General features: G+C 41.0%; 3 protein-coding genes across 4 annotated transcripts; 2 read left to right on the top strand and 1 right to left on the bottom strand.

The window, feature by feature from the left end:
- The first annotated feature begins 1,897 nt into the window (after positions 1-1,897).
- Positions 1,898-5,669, top strand: LOC140362157 (carboxy-terminal kinesin 2-like). Its single transcript, XM_072448212.1, has 17 exons — positions 1,898-1,981; positions 2,354-2,438; positions 2,525-2,624; positions 2,714-2,767; positions 2,958-3,032; positions 3,104-3,296; positions 3,377-3,542; positions 3,664-3,831; positions 3,909-4,022; positions 4,099-4,185; positions 4,285-4,482; positions 4,572-4,736; positions 4,824-4,962; positions 5,038-5,177; positions 5,265-5,338; positions 5,420-5,495; positions 5,575-5,669. Exons 2-17 carry the CDS (start codon positions 2,355-2,357, stop codon positions 5,617-5,619), a joined length of 1,878 nt encoding a protein of 625 aa, XP_072304313.1. The 5' UTR covers positions 1,898-1,981; position 2,354; the 3' UTR covers positions 5,620-5,669.
- A 1,555-nt stretch (positions 5,670-7,224) lies between these two features.
- On the top strand, positions 7,225-12,004 carry LOC140362158 (zinc finger and BTB domain-containing protein 22-like). Its single transcript, XM_072448213.1, has 4 exons — positions 7,225-7,444; positions 8,387-9,124; positions 9,815-10,075; positions 10,926-12,004. Exons 1-4 carry the CDS (start codon positions 7,235-7,237, stop codon positions 11,859-11,861), a joined length of 2,145 nt encoding a protein of 714 aa, XP_072304314.1. The 5' UTR covers positions 7,225-7,234; the 3' UTR covers positions 11,862-12,004.
- Positions 12,005-15,063: 3,059 nt separating this feature from the next.
- daxx (death-domain associated protein) lies at positions 15,064-23,043 on the bottom strand. 2 transcript variants are annotated; one of them, XM_072448215.1, is made up of 11 exons: positions 22,813-23,043; positions 21,926-22,327; positions 21,402-21,533; positions 21,203-21,319; positions 20,732-20,963; positions 19,647-19,810; positions 19,372-19,413; positions 19,194-19,335; positions 17,538-17,997; positions 16,918-17,032; positions 15,064-16,546 (listed from the first exon to the last, which is right to left on the bottom strand). In XM_072448215.1, exons 1-11 carry the CDS (start codon positions 23,041-23,043, stop codon positions 16,487-16,489), a joined length of 2,097 nt encoding a protein of 698 aa, XP_072304316.1. In that variant the 3' UTR covers positions 15,064-16,486. The 2 variants fall into 2 exon arrangements, with proteins under 2 accessions (XP_072304316.1, XP_072304315.1); XM_072448214.1 differs by having other exon boundaries at positions 19,194-19,413.
- Between the last annotated feature and the right edge of the window lie 766 nt (positions 23,044-23,809).

Raw genomic sequence — 23,809 nt, forward strand, 5'->3', positions numbered from 1 at the left:
ACTCCAATTCTAAGCTGACAGTTCTGCATAGGTATAATGATACTTTATCATTATAGTTTTACATCATACAGATGGTCATGTGGTCACACAATTCTTTGCATAACTTTAAAATGATTTAAAGCCAAATCAGATTAATGAAATGAGATTTCTGATGGCAGCTGTGATGGTGCGTGTTTAGTATAAAACACGAGGACTGGAGAAGTGTAAATGACTTTAAAAAGGACATTGTGCTTTGGAAAAGAGGATGGGAGAATGTAAATGCAAAAGGATAAATGCTGGTTGGGACTGAATCAGTTGTTACCTGAGCCAGAGTGTCCTTATTTACTCTTTGGATAGCAGAGATTTGAGCAGCCTCTGTGAAGAAGGCCAAAGTAGAAACTAGATGGATCCAAGAATGCACTAAAGTGGAGGGATCTGATGGCTCGGGATGGGAAGGGTCAATGAAAGCACTTGATGAAGCTTGTTCTTCGCCGCCTATTTTCATTTTCATTCTTTTTTTATATATACCATATGTATGTATTTTTATACCAAAAGAGGAGCGCTTGAAACCTGAAATGTGTGCATGAATGTGAAGGGAACAGAGAGAGACTGTTTTTCCATTATACATACTGTTCATGAGAGCCCACTTAAACAATGTTAAAGTGGCTGCTGTGGAAATAATGATTGTGATATAAAATGGCTGACAGGTACTGTTATCAATCTTTTTTTTTCTTTTTTTTTTAAAGAGTTTTTCATACATACTAGTAGTACTTTCAATTTGTACACACATTATCAGTCTGAGGCATTGCATTATGCTGTACATAAAATAAATGACTGGGTGAAAGGGACGTGCAGCAAGTCATAATGGAAATAAAAGGAACTAATCAGACTAACCAAATAATAGACCTTGCCTCGGGTCAGCCATTGAACTAATATTTCATAACATAACTATGTAAACAAGGCCAAAAATAATTCAAAAAGACATTGTTCTATTCAACAATCTTGGGACAATTGTGTAAATTGACCTGGGGGTTCTGTTATTCTAGTTTACCCATTTATAATGTTCCAAATAGCCAGGGCTGCAGGCTGTCTATGTGTATACTGTTTGTATGTCACTGTCTTTTTATGAAAAAATGACATTGAATACTCTTCTTAATGTTGTTATTCATAATTATATTCTCAAATAGCTGCCCTCTTATACTACACTCTTGCATATGCACAGTTACATAAACAGTTCATTTCAAAAGACTGTTTCTTCCCCTCAGAAGAATAAAATTGGAGATCAATTAAATTCAGTCCTTTTGTCATTTTTACCAAAATAAAGTTACACTTTGTCGAAACTTTGCACATTTAATCGATTGTTCCATAACAGGTTTGTCCTAACTACCCTCAAAGTAGAGGTACAGACAAGTGTTCAGTGGGTCATTGACACGGATTAATAAGGCCTGGATCATATTAATGCAGTGTGATGTCATTGATGTTGCACTAAAAAGTACTGCCAATTCAGCAGAATGTCTGAAAGTTGCATATTTCCTCTTGGCCATAGTTTGGACGCCCCAGAACTACAATGCATTATGTATTTTGTGTAATTCTCTCTAAACATGAATCAGTTTTCAGATTTTTATTATTTATTATCATTTATTATTGTATTTTCATGTTGAAAGTATAGATTGTATGTATCAGTCTGTAATGCCAATCATGTTGAATTACTACACGAATCCATGTTGCGATGACATTTGAAATCTAGAAATGACATATTTACATTTTCACCTGGATATTTTCCATGGCCGGTTTAGGTGACACAGACCGTGCGTAAACCATGGACGCACCCCGGAAGAAGGCGGCGCTTTGTGTATTCAGCCAATCACAGCTGTTCTTCTCAAACGGAACCCGCCAATCACAAACGCGTTCGAGAGCGCCGAGCTCGAACGTTGTGTTTCAAATTCAAACGGCTGAGGACTGCGCACTGGACGGGTTAACTTTGTGTCTTTCTACTTTTAAGGTGACAATTTCGCTTTATTATATGTTATTTACGATATTTGATAAAAACAATATTCGTAGGATAAGTGCTTACTCCAACCAATGGTGCCTTAGTTACGCCAGACGAGAGTTTTTCTGCCTGAAAAAAATCTGCGGTATGTTTTTATTCCACTTTAATTTAGCGTAAACTTGGTTAGTTTAGCGGTTAGAAATGCTTTTGAAAAGGGGGGTAATTCACACAACGGAAATACCATTAGTTCTAAGGCCTTTAGCTATTAATTTCCAAACTTGTAATGAATAACACAAGTTATCAAGTAACAGCCGATCGCTGTGTACCGTCGGTATAATCGACCTCTCTACAAAACCAAAATGCAGTGTTGTTGATGTGCTGCAGGATGTCCCGTTTGCCTGTGATGTCAAATAAAAGGGCTCTCGCGAGCAGCAGCTCAGAGAACAGCCAGGATCTTGCCCCTCTTCAGGTGTGATTCAGTGTTCTTTTAAGACCTAGTATCTAGTATAACACTTCATGTTCACTATTTTCATACATATTCTCATTGTTCCATAGAAAAAGAGTCGGAAAGATGCAGAACCCCCTGCTAAACCCCAGGCTGCGGCGTCTGTTTTTGTGGGCAAAAGGCCTGTTGCTGCTGCAAGACCCAATGTTTGTAAGTTATCAGAGTTTAATCTTTGTTCTCTTATGACTTGTTCCTATTTGGATCATTGAAATCGATTCCTAATCACTGTTTTTACACAGCTCGGCCTCTCAGAAATACTGGGGCTGCGACTGTGGCCAGTGGGCCCTCCAGAGGTAAAATTATGATTTCCTCTTGTATTCATGGGTTTCAGCTTCTTGGTTATTGGTTAACAATCTGACTAACTCATGGATTTTGACCATGTTTTAGTTTAGATTTTTCACGTTGGACTGAGTTTCAATTGTATTTAAATGTGTTATGCAATGGAACAAAATAAACAATTGTCCTCCAATGTTCTTTCCACAGGTGTTTTAAAGCCTTCTACAATGTCAACCGTAGCCAAGGGTGGTAACGTTAAAGCAACAGCTGGAGCCAAAGTCGGTAGGTGGCTCACGCTTGCTTCATTTATAATCGTTTGTATCGTGTAATCCTCACCACAGATCTGTTTACAGGTGGCGGCAGCAAACGGCCTCCGTGGGATCTCAAGGGAAAGGTGGGCGACATGGAGGAGAAGATCCAGAATTATCAGACGCGAGTGAAGTCTGTGAACCAGGAAAACGAGGCGCTCAAAGGCTCCATGGCCCTGAGTCGACAGAGGACGAGCGAAATGGAGAATGAGCTGGAGAGGCAGAGGGGCCAAATCAGGTGCAACATCTAGCTAAACCACAAAGAGGACGCATCTCTCATCAATGTGTTATTCATTGTTTTTGTTCACGGGTTTTCAGTGAGTTTCAAAAACGGCTCGATGCGCTGTCCGGCGTCAAGGAAGAGCTGGAGGAAGTATCTGCTGAAAGAAACACCCTGCAAAAAGATCTCGGCAACTTGGAGGGCAGATATAAAATAATAGAGACTCTTCGTGACAGCCAAGAGGCGGAGCTACAAATACTTAAGGTTTAATATCATGCACTTTTTATGATATTTATAATTCCAATGTATGAAACTACAACTTGCAAGTGTTTGTAATGTTCCACAATTGTTTTTGTCATGACCGTCAAACCTTTTTCCTTCCCAGATGAAGCTCTCGGTGCAGGATTCGTCTTTGGCCCGACTGCAGCAGACCCTCGGAGACGCAGAGGAAGAGGTTCGGTCCCTAAAGGGAACCGTGTCCCAGCAGCAGGAAGAGCTTCACGCGGGTGAAATGGAGCGGCGCAAGCTTCATAATGCCATCCAGGAACTAAAGGCAAGAGACAATCCTTCTGATATGTCCGCGCGTGCTTTGGAATATGCGTAAATCTTCCCTGGATGTTTTATGTTTAGGGTAACATAAGGGTTTTCTGCCGAGTCCGACCTCTTGTTGACGGAAGTCTGAGCAAGCACATCCATCTTGCAAATGATGACAAGACTTGTATCAGCTTGGCCAAAACGGAGGAGGTACAAGCGCTTTTAAAAACGTTTAATTGATTGCTCTTTGTTTGATCGTATTAACCATTTCTTTTCTTTTTGCCAGTCGCACACGGGGAAAGGCACTGACACACAAAAGAACTACAACTTCAGTTTCGACCGAGTGTTTGGCCCACAGAATTCGCAACAAGTGGTAGTTATTATGAACATTGCTCCTGTGCATATTTCCTATTTTAGCTTCTGAGCCGAAAATGTGCGCGGTTATTTTATCCAGTATCTTTTTCTTTTTTAGATTTTTGAAGAGATTTCTCTGCTGGTTCAGTCTGCCTTGGATGGCTACAACGTGTGCTGCTTTGCCTATGGTCAGACAGGAAGTGGGAAAACGTACACGATGGAAGGAGACGAGGTCCACGAGTCGAGAGGCGTCATCCCCAGAGCAGTGCAGCAGATCTTCAAGGCGTCTGACAAGCTTTCCTCTCAGGGCTGGGAGGTCAGCATTAGGTTTATAATGCAAACATATATACGGCATTGTACGTGTTTATAACTCATGATGGTCGTACTTTTTGCCGTTCTTCTCAGTTCACCTTCACGGCGAGCTTTGTTGAGATTTACAATGAGACACTTCGAGACCTTCTATACACCGGGAAGGTCGACAAAAGACCAGAGCACGAGATTCGCAAATCGAACAACGGCGACTTGACCGTGACCAATCTCACATACCAAAAAGTTTCCTGTGAAGACCAGGTGTGTGTGGCCATCTTTTTAAATAAAGGGTTGTAAAGTCTGTTTATTGTGTGCATAACATTACTATTTCTTTGCTCTTTCTACCAGGTGCTCGGGTTGATCGCTTTGGCCAACCGAAATCGCTCCACCGCACAGACGGCCCAAAACGACCGCTCCTCTCGCTCACACTCGGTCTTCAGGTTGGACATCGAAGGAGTGAATGCCGGCCGAGATTTGAAATGCAAATGTAAGCGCGACGATGCGTAGCCTGGGGTTATTTCATTATTCCATGTTACTGAAATGCCTTTGATAAATGTTGCAGCTGCTCTGTGCCTGGTGGACCTGGCTGGTAGTGAGCGCATGTTGAAGAGCCAGTCTCAAGGCGATCGGTTCAAGGAGATGACTGCCATTAACAGCTCCCTGTCCAACCTGGGCATCGTCATCACTGCACTGGCCAACAAGGTTAGTTTAATACACATGAAACTGCAATAAATATCTGTGTGTGTGTGTAATATATTTTACATGTGGAACTTGTATGCTTTTCCTTAGGAGAGCCACGTACCTTATCGAAACTCCAAGCTTACGTACCTGCTCCAGAACTGCTTAGGGGGCAACAGCAAAACGTGAGCATCGTTACGTTTAAGTTTGATATAACACTGTCATTTTTTCCATTATTTAAAACCTGCTTTTATTGCTTGTTACAGTCTGATGTTCGTAAACATTGCCCCAGAGCCCGACAGCTTCGGAGAGACGCTCAACTCTCTCAGGTTTGCCAGTAAGGTGGGTGTCTACATAAGCATCAGGGATAACTTTGTACACGTGGTGGGCCGCTTGTCTAATGCTGTGGTTTGTTTTACAGGTGAACGATTGCGTTATTGGCACTGCCAGTGCAAACCGGAAATAGATGAAAATCCGTTAAACATGTATTCATTTTTACTTAGTAAATATATTTTAATAGTGTACAGATCATGATATTTGAAGTGTGGCTTATGTTTTGGCTTTATAACACAGCTTTTTATGTCATTACCATTATCCCCCATTATATTACAATTTTTTTAGAAGTTGTTATGCTATGCCCCAAAGTTTATAAAGTGTCTGTGCCTCCTGGTTTTATGGTCGGATGTCCAATTGAATAAAAGCAAAATACAAATGTCTATTGTTTTCTTATGACTAATGACTATAATAGGAGGGATGTTCACACAATCCCCCATTAGAAGACTTGAAGAGCAGTTGATGGGTTAAATAACAGTCGATCTGCGGCAGTGCTGTCAGTGCGTTTTGTGTCGGCCCAGTCTGGCGCTGTCTGGAGTCTGCTTAAAGGGGACGCGTCTGTCTGCAGATTGTGATTGAAAGATTTTGCAACATGAAGCTCACGTTCCGGTGCCAGGACGAACCGACAGGACCGTTTGCCCCCGGTGCCGACATGCCCACGTCATTTGGCGGCCGCGGTGCCCATTAAAAAAGGTTCGTTCCGTGTCGACGTCTGTGTGTGTTCTTGTACAGCCGTGTGAGCTAACGAGCTAACATGCTAACGACACATCTGTAGTGTTCGTTTTTGGCTGCGCGAGCGCGTGAAAGCGGAAATAAACATCCCAGAGACATTTATTTATTTATCTGCCGTGTTTGCGAGGCAGAAGACGAGTTTGTCCGGCCTGACACGCTTCTGTTTGCTCTAGTTTCTTTCTTTTGAATGGAGGCTGGAACTTGTCTCGGAACCAGTTGCTGATCAGGTTTAGAGATCGACATACGCTACATTTGCGGAGCTGTAAAACATAAAACGAGAGAGAAACATCATCTGAGCAATTAAATGATTATGCAATTGGCGGTTTTTACAGAACATATTATTTCGTCACCAAATTATACAGACAAAAGAAAGAAAAAGTGTCCAAGTCCCTGGTTAAGCATGGATTGGATTAAGGGATCAATAAAGGGTTTGAATGTGTATTTTACGTCTCAATATCACACAGAGCTGAAGGTTTAAGGTTGTTAAAGTTGCACTGTGTAACCTTTGCCACCTGCTTGTCTCCATGGAGATGTTATTGTTTCGCCCAGAATGTTTCGTCCACTTAAACACCAAAAATCTGATCATTCTCCGATTTCTTGAGTTATCAGATTACTGAATTGTCGAGGAAACCGTTAGATCATGTGTGAGTAATCTGATTTCTTGCCCATTGTTCACATTTGTGCAGGTAAATTATGCTAAATAAAGAGTAAATGAATGTGACAAAGACAAAAATGGAAGAGAAATGTTAAATTCTGTGTAGGATTCGTCTTCTGCATGTAAACACATCTCAAAAACATAATCTGATCTTGAAAGTATGTTACAGGTCAGATCTGCGGAGAGCACTGTTAAAAAGCATGTTTCTTTCAGCTATTTAAACACCTGAAATTGAATAAACGTATGCTACTTTGGAGGCAAGCAGTTGGAGTATACATTTAAATGGTGTTCTTGGTATGAAAAGTCAGCTTCGTAGTGCTGTGTTGTCACGTCGCTTTGCTGTGCAGCCTTTGCCCCGCTCATGGAGGTGGGCAGCAGCTGTGGGCCGAGCCGCGCCCCTGGGCCCGTGGTGCAGGTGAGCTTCCCCGCGGTGCAGACCTCGGTCCTGGACAGTCTGAACCGACAGCGGGAGCAGGGGCAGCTCTGTGACCTCTCCATCCACGTGCAGGACCATGTGTTCAAGGCCCATCGCTGCGTGCTGGCCGCCTCCTCGCCCTACTTCCACGACCAGGTGAGGGCGAGTTCAGCCGTCTGCCAACGCTCCACAGACGCGCACCACACTTCAGTTGTCTCTTACTTCCATTACTTATATTTGATAGAAGTTAGTTTTAAAAGGCTTTTTTTGAAGGCTAAACTTTGTAAAAAAGAGTTTAGGTAAATGGTTCTCAACCCTTTTTGTTTCAGTGACTCTATTTTACCAGTTGTTGACCCAAACAACCTTCAACTATTTAAGGATGAAATATATTTTTGTTTCTTTCAATATCAATGGTTAACAAAGCGGTTCATGAACTGCAACTACTTGAACATGTATTATATGAATTTAAAATGTCATCTCTTCATTATAATTCTCTCTGTTTTAGTTTGGACCACATTTGTGAAAAGCTCTTGGAAAACGCTGTGAAGCTTTGCACCTCCTGAGCTGGAATTACGGATTTACTGTAGAATTGACAGTCAGTTTGCATCATTGTATGCTTGAGGAGACATTTCACACTTTCTTTTACAAAAATAGGTGCTGGCTTCAATCATATGAGCAAAGTAACTTGTTTGTCATATCAATAGCAATAGTATAAACTGCTGAACAACAATAAATAGATATACGTAAGCATTATTTTCAACGTACATAATAACAATAACGCAAAGAAATTACACCGCTCATTCAAAAGGGACTGAGAAGAATAAATATATATATATATATATATATATATATATATATATATATATATATATATATATATATATATATATATATATATATATATATATATATATATATATATATATATATATATATATATATATATATATATATATATATATATATATATATATATATATAATATATAAAAAACATAGATGCCATGATCCTACATATAAATTACAATGATTTTACAACTACTACTACTACTTTTAATATTTGTACTGAATAATTGTGTTGTTCTGCTCATTGTTCCAGGTGCTCCTGAAGAACATGTCCACGGTCTCCATCCCGGCCGTGATGGACCCTCTGGCCTTCGAGAGCGTCCTGAGCTGCGCGTACACGGGACAGCTCCGCATGCTCCGCGACGACATCGTAAACTACCTCACCGTGGGGAGCGTTCTGCAGATGTGGCACATCGTGGACAAATGCACAGAACTTCTGAAGGAAGGCCGAGCCACGGGAACGAGCGGAGGAACGGGCGGAGGAACGGGCGGAGGCGGCGTCCCGAACGAGGACGCCGTCAGGAACGAGAGGGCGTCGGCCAACCCGGGTTGTAGCAGTAGCAACGGGAACGGCGGGGCTGCGAGCGAGGGAAGAGGAGAGGGCGCAGGTTCAGAGCAAGGTACCTCAGGGTCGAGTGAAACGCAGAGGACAAACCAGCCGACACATCCATCCTTGAGCGAAAGCCAGTCGCCCAGCAGCACCAACTACTTCAGCCCCAGAGACGGCAGCGGATTTGGGGGAAACGCAGCGGCGACGAGCGCTTCAGGCGACGGGGCGGGGTCCAGCCACACGTCCAGCTACTGCACCCCATCCGGAGGAGAAGAGGCGTTCCTCATCGAAGAGGAGGAGGAGGAGGAAGAGGAGGAGGAGATAATGTATCACCAAAGGAAAAGAGCGAGAGTCGGAGGCAGCGCACGGAGGAAGAAAACGAGCTCCCTCTCGGAACAGGAAGTTGGGGTCAGCGACAGTTTTGGTGTGTCGTCATATCAGGTAGATGTTTAATTTGTTTGTGCTGGGTTTATTCAGTGATGTAGAGTAGGCGATGTAGGCTTAATGAACCCCCCCACACATATTAACACGGCTTGAACCATTAATATGAATCAAAATGTTGTTTTTTTAAGTTATGAAAGCAGATTTTAGTAAAATGTACTAGCTTTGTTAATTTGGGCCACTGTATTAAGAAGCCTGAGAGCCAACAAAAATTGGTCTGAGGGCCGTGTTTTGCCCCCGGGCCGTAGTTTGTACACCCCTGATGTAGAGTATTAACTAAAAAAACAAAACAAAATCTAAAATGTAAAATTAACTTGTGATGAGCATAATAACTGTGTTGCTTCGTCACTAGCTTACTTAGCTTAATTTAAATTGATTCATGTGTTTTTGAGTAACCTTGCATTGTCCTGTGTTTAGTTTGAACACAAAACACTCTTGAAAAGCTCAATATATCTTTTTAATAATACAGCATATTATCAATGCATTGTGTGACATATTTCATTTGAAAACATAGGTGTAATACAAGATGGATTGGTGCAAAAACGGCACAGAAAAATATAAATTGTCAGTCTTTATTAGGCTTGTGCATGGTCCCCTTTTTGAAGTCATAAATCATGTTCATCTTCTCGTATGATGCGTTTCCCTGAGATTCTCCTCCGTGTTGATCCGTAGTTTCCACGCTCTTCGCAGGATGGAGAGGAGCAGAAGCGGCCGGCCTACTCTCAGCCCAGCATCATGCCCCGTAAACAGTGGGTCGTGGTGAAAACCGAGCGCGCCGAGGAGGACGACGACCTCATCGTGGTGTCGGGAGAAGAAGCGGGAGACGACGAGGACGAGGACGAGGAGAGAGAGGCCGAGCTGTCCCGAGAAAGGAACAGTTTCAACATCTCCAACGTGCGGAGTCTGTCTGCGGAGCTCGGCCACAGAAGTGAAAACGACATGGAGTCACACGTGAGGCCGTTTTCTATCCATGTTTTCAGCTGACCGTTGTTTTAGCATTCGACTCGTCAGCAAATAGTATAATTTCTACTGTACAATGAGACTTTTTAAATTGTATAGTCATTTGTCAATTATCACATTCTCAATTTTTAACCAAATAAAGTGACTGAAGGTTGTAGATAGAGATTAATTACAAGTAAAGTATATTATTCGTGAAAATCTGATTTTTTTTATTTTTTTTTTTTTTTTTTTTTTTTTTTACATTTTTGTAGAATAATTGTAAGTAGTAATAATAATTGTAATAATAATTCCCCTTTCCTTTGGTATAAAAGGTCTTCTCGTACATGTTTTTAGAATGTTAGAATCTGTATAGTTCAGATAAAGATTACGATTATGTATCTTACGATTACTAGTCACATTTAGTTGATTAATCGTTCGAGTTGTAACAGTACTAAATTAATCTGCACGCTACACTTTCAAGCTGATGAAGGTGTGACAAATGACTCTAGTGATTTGCTATGATCCGGGGCCAAACTAACTAAACTAAACTAATGTTTTATTTATTTATGAATGCCCCTTGAGATGCATCATTTCTTTTACAATGGGGTCTTAATGAGTTTAATTTAAAATGCATTGAAACAAGTTGTTTTAAAGTTAACATTTGAACCAAAAGAGTGAAACTTCCATTGCTTGTTACTAAGTTTGGATCAAGGACTATATACTATAACACAGATAGTTAATTGCCAAATCAAAGCCTATGATAAAAAAAGAGCTCAAGCTTTATAGAGTCAACATTTTAGGAGAAAACACGTGAGGTTTTATGTTTTGTAAATATGTCTGAATAAATGTGTCCTGTCTGCAGGCGGACTACTGCTCGACTCCAGAGGACTACCTCAAGTTTGAAGGCAGTTTGATGGAGCAGACTCTGGCGCAGCAGCTGCACGAGAGCACGGCGCAGAGCTCAAACCGCGCCGTTTCTGCTTTACTGGGTCAAGTGCAGTCTGCCGCCACCGCCCGGGCCCTTTTCCCCCTCGACATGCAGGGAAACCAGATCCTCCTCTACAGCCAAGCCACCGGCTTGTCCATGGACTCTGCTGCGGCTCCTATGGGGTTGGCAGGAGGCATGATCCCCGGAACGGGCTTCAAGGGTCCGGGGCTGGAGCACGGCGCGGCCCACCTCTCTCTTCAAGGCGGTTTGGACGGAGCAGACGGCGGCGGAGCTGGCAACAACGCGTCGGGCAAGGTTTTCATGTGCCACTGCGGGAAAACCTTCACTCACAAAAGCATGCGCGACCGCCACATCAACATGCACCTGGACCTGCGCCCCTTCCACTGCCCCGTCTGCTCCAAAAAGTTCAAAATGAAGCACCACCTCACGGAGCACATGAAGACGCACACGGGACTCAAGCCGTACGACTGCCATGGCTGCGGCAAGAAGTTCATGTGGCGGGACAGTTTCATGAGGCACCGGGCGCACTGTGAGAGGAGAGGCGGGGAAGGCGGAGGAGAAGGAGGCGGGGAGGCGGGTGAGACGAGGAGGCACGGCGAGGACGCAGGGGAAATGATGTCCTCGCCTCACCTGGTCATGTCGGAAACGGGTCACGGAGGAGGCAGGGCACAGCACGGCGGCGGGAACGGCGGCGTCGCCAACGGAAACTTGAGCGACAACAACGTGGCGCTGCTGGGACCGGCGTCTCAGAGCCACAGTCAGGGATCGGGTCTGTTTGCGGGTCTGGCGATGGGGCGGAGTCTGTGCGAGGAGGACGCGTGCGAGGTCAATCAGAGCAGCGTGGCGTAAACCAAAATCATTGTGAAACGGGTGCCTCTTTTTCAACACGCTTGGTTGTTCGGTCCAAACGTACAAAGCTCCTCTTCTTAAAGTGCACACGACAGGCTTTCACTTTTTTATAAATCCAGGTATGTGTGAAAGGATTCTAGTTACAATATATGCTCTCTCAGAAATGGCTAATATTTGACACAAAAAACTGTTTAGTACTTTTACTATTAACCTTAACATCGATTCTTATAATAGTTTCAATGTTGTATTGGTTTGTAAATAAACACCTGACAAATGGAAAGTATAGAATATACATTATTTATATTTGGACACAGAATCTGTATTGTTGGTTCCAATATTAGAATTGAACAGAATCAATCAGAAAGGGTTGTATTTGGTGGGATAATTCATATCTGTGTTAAATATTTAGTTGTAGTACTAAAAGGTAATCTCATTCAAATACGGGAAATCTTTACACATTTAATACATTTTTTAAAGGTTTGAACATTATTTTTTACAAGGTAAAGATATTGTCATGTGTTTGTTTGCCACAATAACTACTATTGTGTAAATTAGGTTTACAGTGTCGTTACAGGAAGTACAATAATAAACTTAAGCAAAACTGTCAATCTAAGGAAAACTTGACTTAAAAACCTAAAATCTAATTATGTTAACTACATTTTGGATGAAATGGGAAGTCTAACCTGTCATATGCACTTTAACCTCTTGATAACATTTAACGTAAGATGTGGTACACAAAGTACTTAATACTTCCAAGTGTTTTTAGAGTTCTATTTGGTTGTTGTGACGTGTCTGTGTTGAACCTAATACCCACAAACTACATGAAGAAACCTCAGCTCATAAAAGTGGACCTCAGAATTTGAATGTGTGTTTTGAAACCAAATGCAGTCCAGCTCATGCCGGTATCTAAAACGATTCAAGACGCAGTCTAGATATGTGGAAAACCAGGGCTCAAGATCAAATTTTAGAGTCACAATTATTACAGTGAGAGGAAACGACAATTTTACCAATATCTGTGATTAGTAACATCGTGACCAAGCAGCGAAATCGATTATTATCAATCATCTATTATTAAATCAAACTGGATGATAAAGTTTACTGTTGATCAAAACCAGTTTTTTTCTTCTTTTTTTGTTGTCTATAGGAACCATTTTGTTTTTAATGTTCTGTAACAGTTCTCCAGATATTTTTTTGTCTAGTTCTTTATTTATTTGCTTCTTTAACCTCCACACGTTTGTCATTTCACAGTTTTGAACACTTAGTACTGTAACCTCCAGCGTTGTCAAATTAAGCTAGTGTCTCGATGTTTAATACATGAATATATAATCCATTTCCATTGATAATGACTTAATTATCATATGAATTTCAAAGATTCCATTTGAAAACACCTGAGAATTAATAAAATATTTAGTTAATTTTAGTTAATGTTTTAAACCTTGAAATGAAAAGTTGAGTTCAGAGATGCACTTTGTAACTTCATGATAGATGCTCGTCTCCGTGGAGATGTTATTGCTCTGCCAGGAATGTTCCACAATATGGCATTAAGCATGTATCTGGAGGTTGTCGGTGGTTTGAAAACATTCTGACTGAGTGGGATTGTCTCTCCACAGATCTGAGCTGTAACATTCCAGGCAAACCAGTAAGATCTATGGAGACGAGCTGGTGGCAGAAGTTACACAGAAAAGTTACACAATGCCTCTTTAAATATGTACACGAGCATAAAAGTGCAGTGACATTTTAAGTCTTTATTGGGCCATTTGTCAGTTTAAGTTTAGTTTAACGGACGAAGGACGTTAACGCCTTCTGTGAAGGTCGCGTTTTACACAGACACGTGAAGGAAGGACTGATGTTTTAGTTCATTATTACAAACGAGGATTCAGACGCCCTGGTTTAATCCTGATGTAGACTTGGTTTAGTCCTAGTTTAGTCCTGTTTTTTAGCCCTGGTGTAGCTCTGGTTTAGCCCTGGTTTTGATGTGTGTGAGTGTGAACACTGAAAACAGCCTTAGAAAACAAAAATACTGTGTGGAAATAATCACGCCTCAAACATTTCAAACTTGAGTTCAATACTAAGGAAAAGGTCTGATACTTGATACCTCTTTAACATTACCAGATCATATAATAGTTCTGCTACTGATCGAGACCATTTACACGATTCTGGAACGGTCAGGATTTGTTCTATGCGTGATTTCTTTTGTGTTGATTCTAGTTTCATATCCGTGTATAGATTATGACTGCGCCCAAGGTAAAGGATTTGCACATAATGCTCATCAAACTGTTAAAACATGAAACACTGTTCAAACCGGACAAAGAGGCGGTCGTTATATGAATAAGCTAATGGAGATCTGTGTGTGAAAGATGTTTAGACTGGTTTAAACTGACTGAACTGTGTGATGGGTATTTTTTATAGAACTCACATTATCAAACTGACCGACTGATTGTTCAAACCATAATTACCTGTCAGTTATAGGCCTATATATGATTCAGTGGTACTAATATCGTAGTGACACTCACCTGTATTAAACTGCTCAACGGAATAAACAATTTGTTGCCAATTAACGGTTCTTTTTATGTGCTCTGTCATATTATAAAGATATAGAGACGAGACAGATTGTAAAAGTGAAATAATGAGACAAACTTTAAAGTACTGCATGAATAATACGTACAAGACCAACACTGCTGCATAATAGATTTACTTGAGTAGTTTTCACATTAAACCCTTCTAAACATCTGCATTCATCAGTCACGCATGTCCGTCTCTAGGTTACGTTATGCTCCTTTTATGCCAGGATTGAGAGGAAAACCCATGAAACCAGGCGTCGACACGTACAAAAGTAAAGCATTTATTTTGTTATAAAAATGAAAAAAGGTTCACAGTAAATGCTTCATCTGTAGCATTCCCGAGGCGCTTCAGCAACACCCAAAAACCTTTCAACCCGGCAACTAGCGGACAGACAAACCACGGACTGCACTGGGAGCGTTAAAACATTCAGAAAATTACAATAACTACATTTAAAAACACGCTCAATAAACAAGTATACTCTTGTACCAGGGCTTTTCTGTGTAAATATTCAGGTATTTACAGAAGTTGATTTGATGAGCCTAAAAGTGCACAGGTTTACTGAATAATGACCTACAATTATATGCTTTTCATTCTTTTCTTTTTTTTTGATTTATTGCAAAATGCAATTGAAATTCCAACATTTTTACAAAACTAACAAAAAATATACATGTTTGCGTGGAATTTAAAACTAGTCCCTGTGAATCTCAATATTACCCTTTGACAGTTCAACAACAGGTCTTCAACAGCAGCAATAAAGTTAAAAATGTGTTTGTAAATGAAAATTCATCATTACCGTAGGGTGTAAAACTGGAAAAGGCTAAAAATGCAACATTGCTACAAGCGTCCAAAACATGTATAGCATCAGGTTTGCATTAAAAAAAACACTGGATTTTTTACTATTGTCAAAAAGTAATGTATCATTTCATGGTAAGATTTGTACTGGAGGATGAGCCACAAATTTTGATCGTTTTTGTCAGTGATTTGAACCACTGTAATCACTATAAACCAGCTGCGCTCTCGTCCTAGAATTAGATCAAGTCACAATGTCCAAATCTCAAAATGTTTTTTTAAAGAAATATTTAAACTTATGCTCTACAAACGTCAAACTGTATCATTATTAGCTTGCCAATAATAATAATCTCATGTCTCGGAAGTCCTTTTCGCAGACACATCTTTGGGGTTGAATAATGGCACCACTTTATGAATCGATCAGTTTCACGGCGTTCTAAAAAAGCCGGAGACGGGTCAGAATCATAGAGTCGAACTGGCCATTTAACTGTGGAAATGCAGATGTTTTGACCTGGTTAAATGGTTTGAATCTGTCATTACTGGGCCTAATCCACGTGAAACAAAAAGCAGAAAGCGGCGCCATTATCCAATCTTAAGGTGATTGTTGTCCGCTGAAAGAACTAATAAAGAAACACTTCTACATTCTACATTGTCAATATGTCACATGGACTAAAATACTGAAAAAGAAACGTCTTATTTCGGTTAAATGATGATGTAGCCAAGCCTGTTGCATGTCACTGCAGAAATATTAACCACGAGTTCAAGACATTTTCTTTTTTTAAGTCTTTAACGGCAGTTTCTAACATACAAGTTTCACATTGTGGCCGGCGATATGAGCCAACCAAAGTTTAAAACATGATTCTAGATATTAACACTTGTCTGTGATTGGTTAAGTCCACTCGTCACTCACTTTATGGAGAGGCAATAGGATGGGCAGGTGGGCGTGTCCGTGTTCGAACGTAAAGTTGCATTTACAGACGCTGTGGACAAAATAAAAATACTGTCTGGCAGCCCTAGTTTCTCCCAATCTCAATTTTAAACTATAAACCCAAAAGAAAGTGTTATAAAGTTACAATATAAAAAGGTAACTTTTCAGATCATCAACAAACAAAGGATATTAGGCACTGGTTTACTGAAGACCCTGCATTAGTCCTCAAAATAGCATCCACAGGGTTTTTTCCACAAACATCTCTGCAATTTATTAAGACGAGCCTAAAAAACAAATATGACCGGTTCAGATCCTGAACGCTTTTGACACAGTTCAAAAACGAGGGTCAATCTGAGTCCGACAGCTCGATGACTTCCTGAGGGTCACATTGTGTGGCTACGTTGACCTGGAAATGAAACACAAACAACACTGCATTAGTTCATGTGCCCAGAATGAGTGAAGAGTCCAACTGAAGACGAGTTACTGCAGCTTGTGACTAATGTAAATCGTGACAGCGTAACATCAGCTCACCTAAAATCAGATCTTTACAGTCAGATTGTGTTAAAACAAATTCAGATTAAAGTCTACATTTGTAACAGATCTCGTCATTCTGTGAGCGAGAGTCATCGGAGCAGCACTACTTCTGATGGCACCAAAAATAGCTAAATGCACTGAAGATTCAGGGAGTTTTTTTTCATGTCTTTTCAAATGCAGTTGGACAAGACAAAAACTGGTAGAGGGCGTTTAAACGTGTGTGTCCTGTGTCCGTGTGCTCACCTTGTTCTTCTTTGGAGGTGGAGTGGCCTGAGAGCTGCTGACGTAGGGAGGGGTATCGGCTCGAGACCGAGGCGGAGACTCGTGGACGCCCATATCCAGAGGAATATCAGTGTCGCTGTGGGAACAAACAAGTAAGGGAGAGAAAACATACAGCACCGTCAGGTCCAGAGGAAACATTACACAGGAATTCTCGACTAATATATTTAAGTTATGAAGGCTTAGAAGATTTAATTTGACATAGTGCGATGGTTCCGACGCGATGCACGAGCATTTGCACACACAACATTGGCAGAAAGTATGTTCAGATCACAATAACAGAACAAAGAGTGACCACGGAGATGAGGAGGAAACGGACACAACAGACGGAAGTATAAAAGCACTGAATATTCTCCCGTTCTACTACGCTGTGACTGAAACAATACGTTTAACGGGAAGAAATACCAATAATATAACCATATTTGACATCTGTAACGTAAAGAACTATTACTTTATAGTGAGTGTTTGGGCGCCCTGCAGCTGGAAACCCTGTCCGGCACAACGATGGCATTACTGGATTAACCGGGCGTGTACCAGGCCTTTTCCTCACTTCACACTCCTGAGAAGTCATAAATGATCTTTACCCGTCACATGTGATGTCGTGCTTGGACTTTTCCGATCTCACTTCCTCCCTCTTCCTCTTCTGGGCTCTCGTCATCCGGGGCTTGTCCGACGTGGAACTGGAGGTCTCGCACGTCACCATTTTCACTCCGTTTTGCGAGACCGTTGCATTGTCTTTAGTGTCTTTGCCCTCAACCGGCGGCAGCAACGTAAGCACGTCCTGATTGGTGGATTCGACCGTGCCGTTGCTGATAGGCCTCTTCTCGTCGCTGGGGGCCGGTTCTGATTGGCTGGGACTGTCTTGGGGGGAGGTGGAGAGAGGTGTGAGGAGGGACTTGCTCTGTTGGGACATTGGACTGAGGTCACTGATGTCCTCTTCATCTTTCTCACTGGCAGAAACACTGAGAGACAGCTGGTCTTTGTCTGCATCGTCCACGGCTTGCTCTGCCTCGTTGGACTCCTCCTCTTCCTCACTTGCACCCTCTAAATACAAAAATGAAAACTGCACGTTAAGGACACAATATCACACAACTGAGCTACTATAACAGGAAGGGTATTTGGGCATTTTTATTATCGAGTTGACAGCAAATTATTACATTTCACAAGTCAAATAATTGTTTCTGATGTCCAGGGTGGGCCATACCAAGGAAAATGTATTAACATATATTTTTTAATATTTTTCTCCCACCTCCCCCTCTTAGGTCTCTCTTTGGGGGCACGTGTAGACCATGGTCAGGTGAAGATACGAGAAGAACGTATCATTAACACCATGACAAGCATGACTCTGGGCTAATGAACGTTCAACAGTGGAAAACAGGTATTAATATGTGTTTCCAAACGACGGTAATAATGTAAAGCACATTATATAAATACAATGTTATGTTATTTTTCCTAAAAATGGAAACTTATACCGTATACTTATATTTGTTATACATTTTAACTAAAGAAAGTATTGAAATATCAATATGGAATATTTATGAATGGTTTATAATAATAAAACTATATACATAAATCAATCCGGCATTAGAAACACAATAAGTAGATAGAAACATAAATAGCCAAGAAACATTTTATCGAAATAATTAAGTTGCCTATAATCTAATACAGCTGTTTTTTTTTGTTTTTTTAAATATAAAATATTGTGGCCACAACTAAATAGAAGTTTAAGCTCATCATCTTCTCGCGTTGCACTAACCGTTATATTAGTCATTGGTTAGACGAGCTCCATGGTAACGCTGAGGGGAGGGGCTTAAGACTTTCTCAAACTGCTTTGTGGGGGACAGTAGGATCATGGCCTGACTCCCTCTTTGAGCGTGTTCTGCGGCTGCATGACCTCACGTCTGGTGTGGCCCGCCGTGTGTAACAATCACGACATGATACAGTCAAGTGTAAACAGACCGGGCCCACTGCCTCTGACCGGCACATCGTTTATAGATTTACTCATGGCATTTTTCATCCAGCGCTTACAATTTATAGTAAAGACATATTTTACCTTTTTGACATGAGCAAAAAGGAACAGAAAGAAGATGCATCTCATTTACTTTGTCCCTTTTGTTTGTCTGTATAGTCCCGAAAAATAATATCTACATATATATATTTATTTTGTCTCACTCGGTGCCATTTCTATGATCAAACCTGTTTTGATTACAAAAGGCAAACTCAGAAACACTGTGTCTGACCTGCTCCGTCGAGCTGAGAGCTGGCCTGGATCTCCTCCTCGATGTCGGGATCTGACGACTGGTCATCTTCATCGTCTTCATCGTCTTCATTATCTTCATTATCTTCATCGTCCTCTTCTTGCGGCTCCTCCTCTTCCTCCTCCTCCTCCTCCTCCTTGTCCTTTCCCTTCGCTTCGACTCCATTTTCTTCAGGTTTTTTACTACTTTTCAATTCATTCCCCTAAAACAGTCAAAAACAGATTAAAGTGATATTATTTCTTGATGAAGCCACGCCCTGACTGGTTAAAGTGCTCGTGAATAGAGTTTATGAATACTATTGTAATAAAAAGAGCCAATACAACTGTCACAGGGAGAACATGCAAACTCCATACTGAAATGTCATGTTAAGAAATGAATGGCAGGACCCTCTTGCTGAGAGGTGAACCCTGCAGATGGAGTGTTTTAAGGACGCACCTCTTTATTTGATTTGTCTGTTCGTTTCTGTCGCTCCTGCTCCTCAGTGTCCTCTTGCTTTGAGGCGTATTTGGAGATGACTTCGTCCAAGCGGCTTCGGGCGAGTTCTCTGTTCGATCGAAGCTTTCTCGAAAGAGCCGGGTCCACAAACGCAGGATCAGAAGCTTTAAAAAGTCATAGGAACAACAAGGGCTGGTAAATACGGTGCTGAAAGACTGCTTCTTTTAATAAGTGGACATATTATGTATACTCATGGTTTTAACTGGATTTTGAACGCATTTGGTCTAGGGCTGCAACGATTAATCAAGTAAATCAAGTAATTTAAAAACATGTGAATCTGAAGTGGCCGAGAATGAGGGTCTAAGGACAGAGGATGCTGGGACATCGTGCCTCGCCACCACAGACATTGCTTGATTCAGTTTTCACAGTCGCCCTCAGAGGCAACCGTTGTTGTGATTTTGGGCATTACAAAAACAAATGTAATTGAATTGAAGAACGACGTGTGGCGCTTTCATTTCACACTCAGACCTGCAGGAGCTAAAGTTCAACAGAGAGCGACGTGTTTTAAACTCAGTGCGACTGGGAAGAGTTTTGTTGTTTTGAGCTGTAACTTTGCAGCTCAAAACACCAGGATGACTACTCACTCAACATTATGTTTTAAAAATAAGTTTCTAATTCTAAGTAATGGGACATAAACACAAATTAATTCATAGCTATTGTAACTGTTGAAAGTCTGGTGACAAGTTAATTAGTCCTTTATATATATTATTTGAATACAAACAGAACAGTTTGGACTGCTGAAGTGAAATGTTGCCGTTTTGGGGACATACTTTTCTGAAATTAAGAATAAAATGTGTTATTTTAAGCAGAATCTCCTTATTTGTTTATTACTATGAACTATAAAGTTTATTAAACCAATGATTTAATATACTTTTAAATGGTTTACAGAATGTACAAAAAAAATGTACTGATTACTCGAAGAAAACTCGATTACTAAAAGAATCGATAGCTGCAGCCATAATTTAGCCACTCAAGGATTAGTATTTCACATATTACATCACATATAACCAATACCAGAGTCTCACCAGGTTTGAAGGAGTCTGTGAGGTGGGAGCCAAAGTTGAAGACCAGATCCAAGTGGCGTCGGTCCTGGATGCGACTGGCTACGTCCCTGAAGGCCTCTTTGGCGATTTCGGTGAGTCGTTTCCGCGGGAGACACAGGTTGTAGCGCTCGTTGGCTCGAAGCACCTGCTGGTAAATGTCGGGGTAATCAGGGGGGTTCTCCAGGGCCTCTGGACTGTTGATGAACTTCTCAATCTGGATCAAAAAATAGATTTCCACATCAGATAAGACAATATTAAAAGTGTACACAAATCACGGGTCTCATGTATGTTGAGTGTCGTGCGCGCTCAGGGTCTCGTGCGCGCTCAGGGTCTCGTGCGCGCTCAGGGTCTCGTGCGCGCTCAGGGTCTCGTGCGCGCTCAGGGTCTCGTGCGCGCTCAGGGTCTCGTGCGCGCTCAGGGTCTGTCAGGGGACGCGTGTATACAAAAGCTCACCCTCTTGTTGATCTCAGGAAACCGAGAGCCGCTGTAAGAAATGCGTTGTTCTAAAACTCTCCCGGTCAAAGTGTTGCAGTTCTTTAGTTCACACAACTTTTCGTAAATCTTCATCATCTGAAAAATGAATAAATAAAAAAGACAACATGAGTAAGTCATAAAAATAAAAGTGAAGACACATGTCCGCCGTCTGTCTGACCTTGCGTTTAAGCTTGTGCTCCTGGATGTAAAGCGAGTCCTCCGCTCCGAGGTCGTCCAGACTTAAATCAGATTCCTGGAGTCGGCGGATCTCGTCGTTGTAAACTTTCAGCAGATTTTCCAAGTACGCGATCTGTAAGACAATCAATACATGTTATTATTTAGGTATTTCTTCCTTATAGTAATTCTTACGATTGGGTTTGTCTGCAAATATTCAGAAAGCTTTTGCATGGCGTCTTGCATTATGTGGACAAAATAAGTGAAACAAAAACCACATCTATAATTCTAATGGCAAATACTTCATAGATTAGCTTCTGGGATAAGAGAAAGGCGTCTCAGGGGATATTACAAAATGATCTTCAACTATGCCAATTTAGTCACTTCCCATTTCTTTAATTTGCCTTGAAGATGTTGACGCACTGAACCCAGAGACTCCTAAAAGTATTTTCTTATCCTAGAGTTATATGTTGCAGATACACTGATAAATCTAAGCAGCACGTTGAGTCTTGACGTTTATTTACAGACCTGTTTCCTTGATTTCCTGACAGTTTTTCGATCCGATTCAGTGTCCTCGTTCACGCCTGAGGTAGACGGCTGCTCCTCCTCCGCAGCAGCGTCGGCTTCAGCCTTACACACTGATTTTAGTTCAGAGGAAAGCAGATTTGAAGCAGATTTTGCTGTGGACAGTTCTGATTTGGTCAGACTTTGCCTCTTCTTGTCGCCATGCTGCCGCAGCACTGTGCACAGTTCATTGATGTAGACAAACGTTTTGGAGCGATTGGCCTGAGCACGAGTTAAACATCGTCCCAAAAAGTTTCTGAATTCCACCGATGACAGGAAAGTGGAAGAAGCCTTGGTGTATTTTGTTTGGAGGAAGGTAATAACTTCGGGGCAGTCCTGAGTTTGTGCCGAACAGTGATCTATAAACTAAAATAAAAAAATATCAGGATACAGATTATTTTAAAAAAACTTTAGGGAGATGCACAAGAAGTAAATCAAATATACTGTACAACACATCATAAAACAAGTAAATGACATATATTTGAATAGATAAGTTGCAAAAACAGATGAGTGCCATTTAAAAAAGATCAGATGCTTGCAGTTTACACTTTGTATAGCAAAAGTAAAAGCAAAATGGAATTTATCGAACTCAAAATATGATACTATCCCTCTGTAATAAAATCCACTCTACATTATTTTCATTGATATTACATCATGAAGATTGCTTCTTCATTTACTCCATGTGAGAATGGTTATTGTCATATCCTGTAGTGAAGTGTAGGATGTTTGTTTTGATTGGTTGCGCTTTCATACCATCTGTACTTTGCTCTTCAAAAGAGGCTTCTTAAGAATTTAACAATTACATTTCTACTTTACGAGTGTAAAAGTGTATTCTGTTATTCTAAACTCACCTCCTCGAACAGCTTCTCGTTTTCTGCCTGTAGGACTCGCGGCTCTTTCTTTGCTGTGGCAAAGGGGGACTGGGGGATGTGGGTGGGTGCAGGCTGTGCTGCTTTGAGCGGAGAGATGCGTTTTTTCTGTGAAAGTCTGGAGACTGCGGTCGAAGGCTGAGGAACTTCCTCATCATCATCATCATCAAGAACAATAATTTTATCTGCCATTGAGGCAGGAGCCACCGCCATCAGAGAGTTTGTTCACTACAGCGCTGAACAGCTCCTGCAGTGTCTGTGGAGAAAAGATAAGAGGGCAGACTAGTACCAAGGGGCCAATAATAGACAAACATAACCTGAACTATATGATTTAATGACCTGGAAAGTGGGTTGCAACCAACAATTCAATATGATTTACTATTACTTATGTTGTACATTAAATTGAATAATTATTATTTAACCAAATAGATATCAGGTGACTGACGGGTTCTAGATGCTAATATTTACACAAAAACGTAATATTTACACAGTTTACTATCGATGAAAATACGAAACTCTTTAACACATTTAATGCCAGTGTCTTTGTAATAAAAGTTGTTCTGGCATGTTCTTAGTGTAATCCAGATAGTGATGATCAAAATACGATTATTCTGATTAATAGTTCCAGTTCTAATGGAAGGTTTATATGCAAGCCCAGTGTCAAGAAGAAATAACCATCTGTTAGCTTTGACTGTTAGACAAAATGTGTTTGATCACTTAAAATCTCAAGCATTTGAAGATGACAGAACTGTAAAAGACTCACCACTTAAAAAGTATGAACAGAAAGGGAAACCACACGGTCGAAGAAGCTCCTCAGTGAGACATTTTTAGTGATCCACGTTAGCCATGGCGTTAGCAACACCATTAGCAGCTGTGATCTGACAAATAACGAGCAGTTGAAACCATCATGTTTCAAAATAAAACGTTTGTTATCTTACGTTGGTTATTCCAGCCCATAAAATCAAAGTTATAGTTCTAA

The sequence above is a fragment of the Eucyclogobius newberryi genome, unplaced genomic scaffold (assembly GCF_026437365.1).
Source record: "Eucyclogobius newberryi isolate DKJ021-1_F unplaced genomic scaffold, fEucNew1.0.hap1 SCAF_16, whole genome shotgun sequence".
In the NCBI taxonomy this organism is placed as follows: Eukaryota; Metazoa; Chordata; class Actinopteri; order Gobiiformes; family Gobiidae; genus Eucyclogobius; species Eucyclogobius newberryi.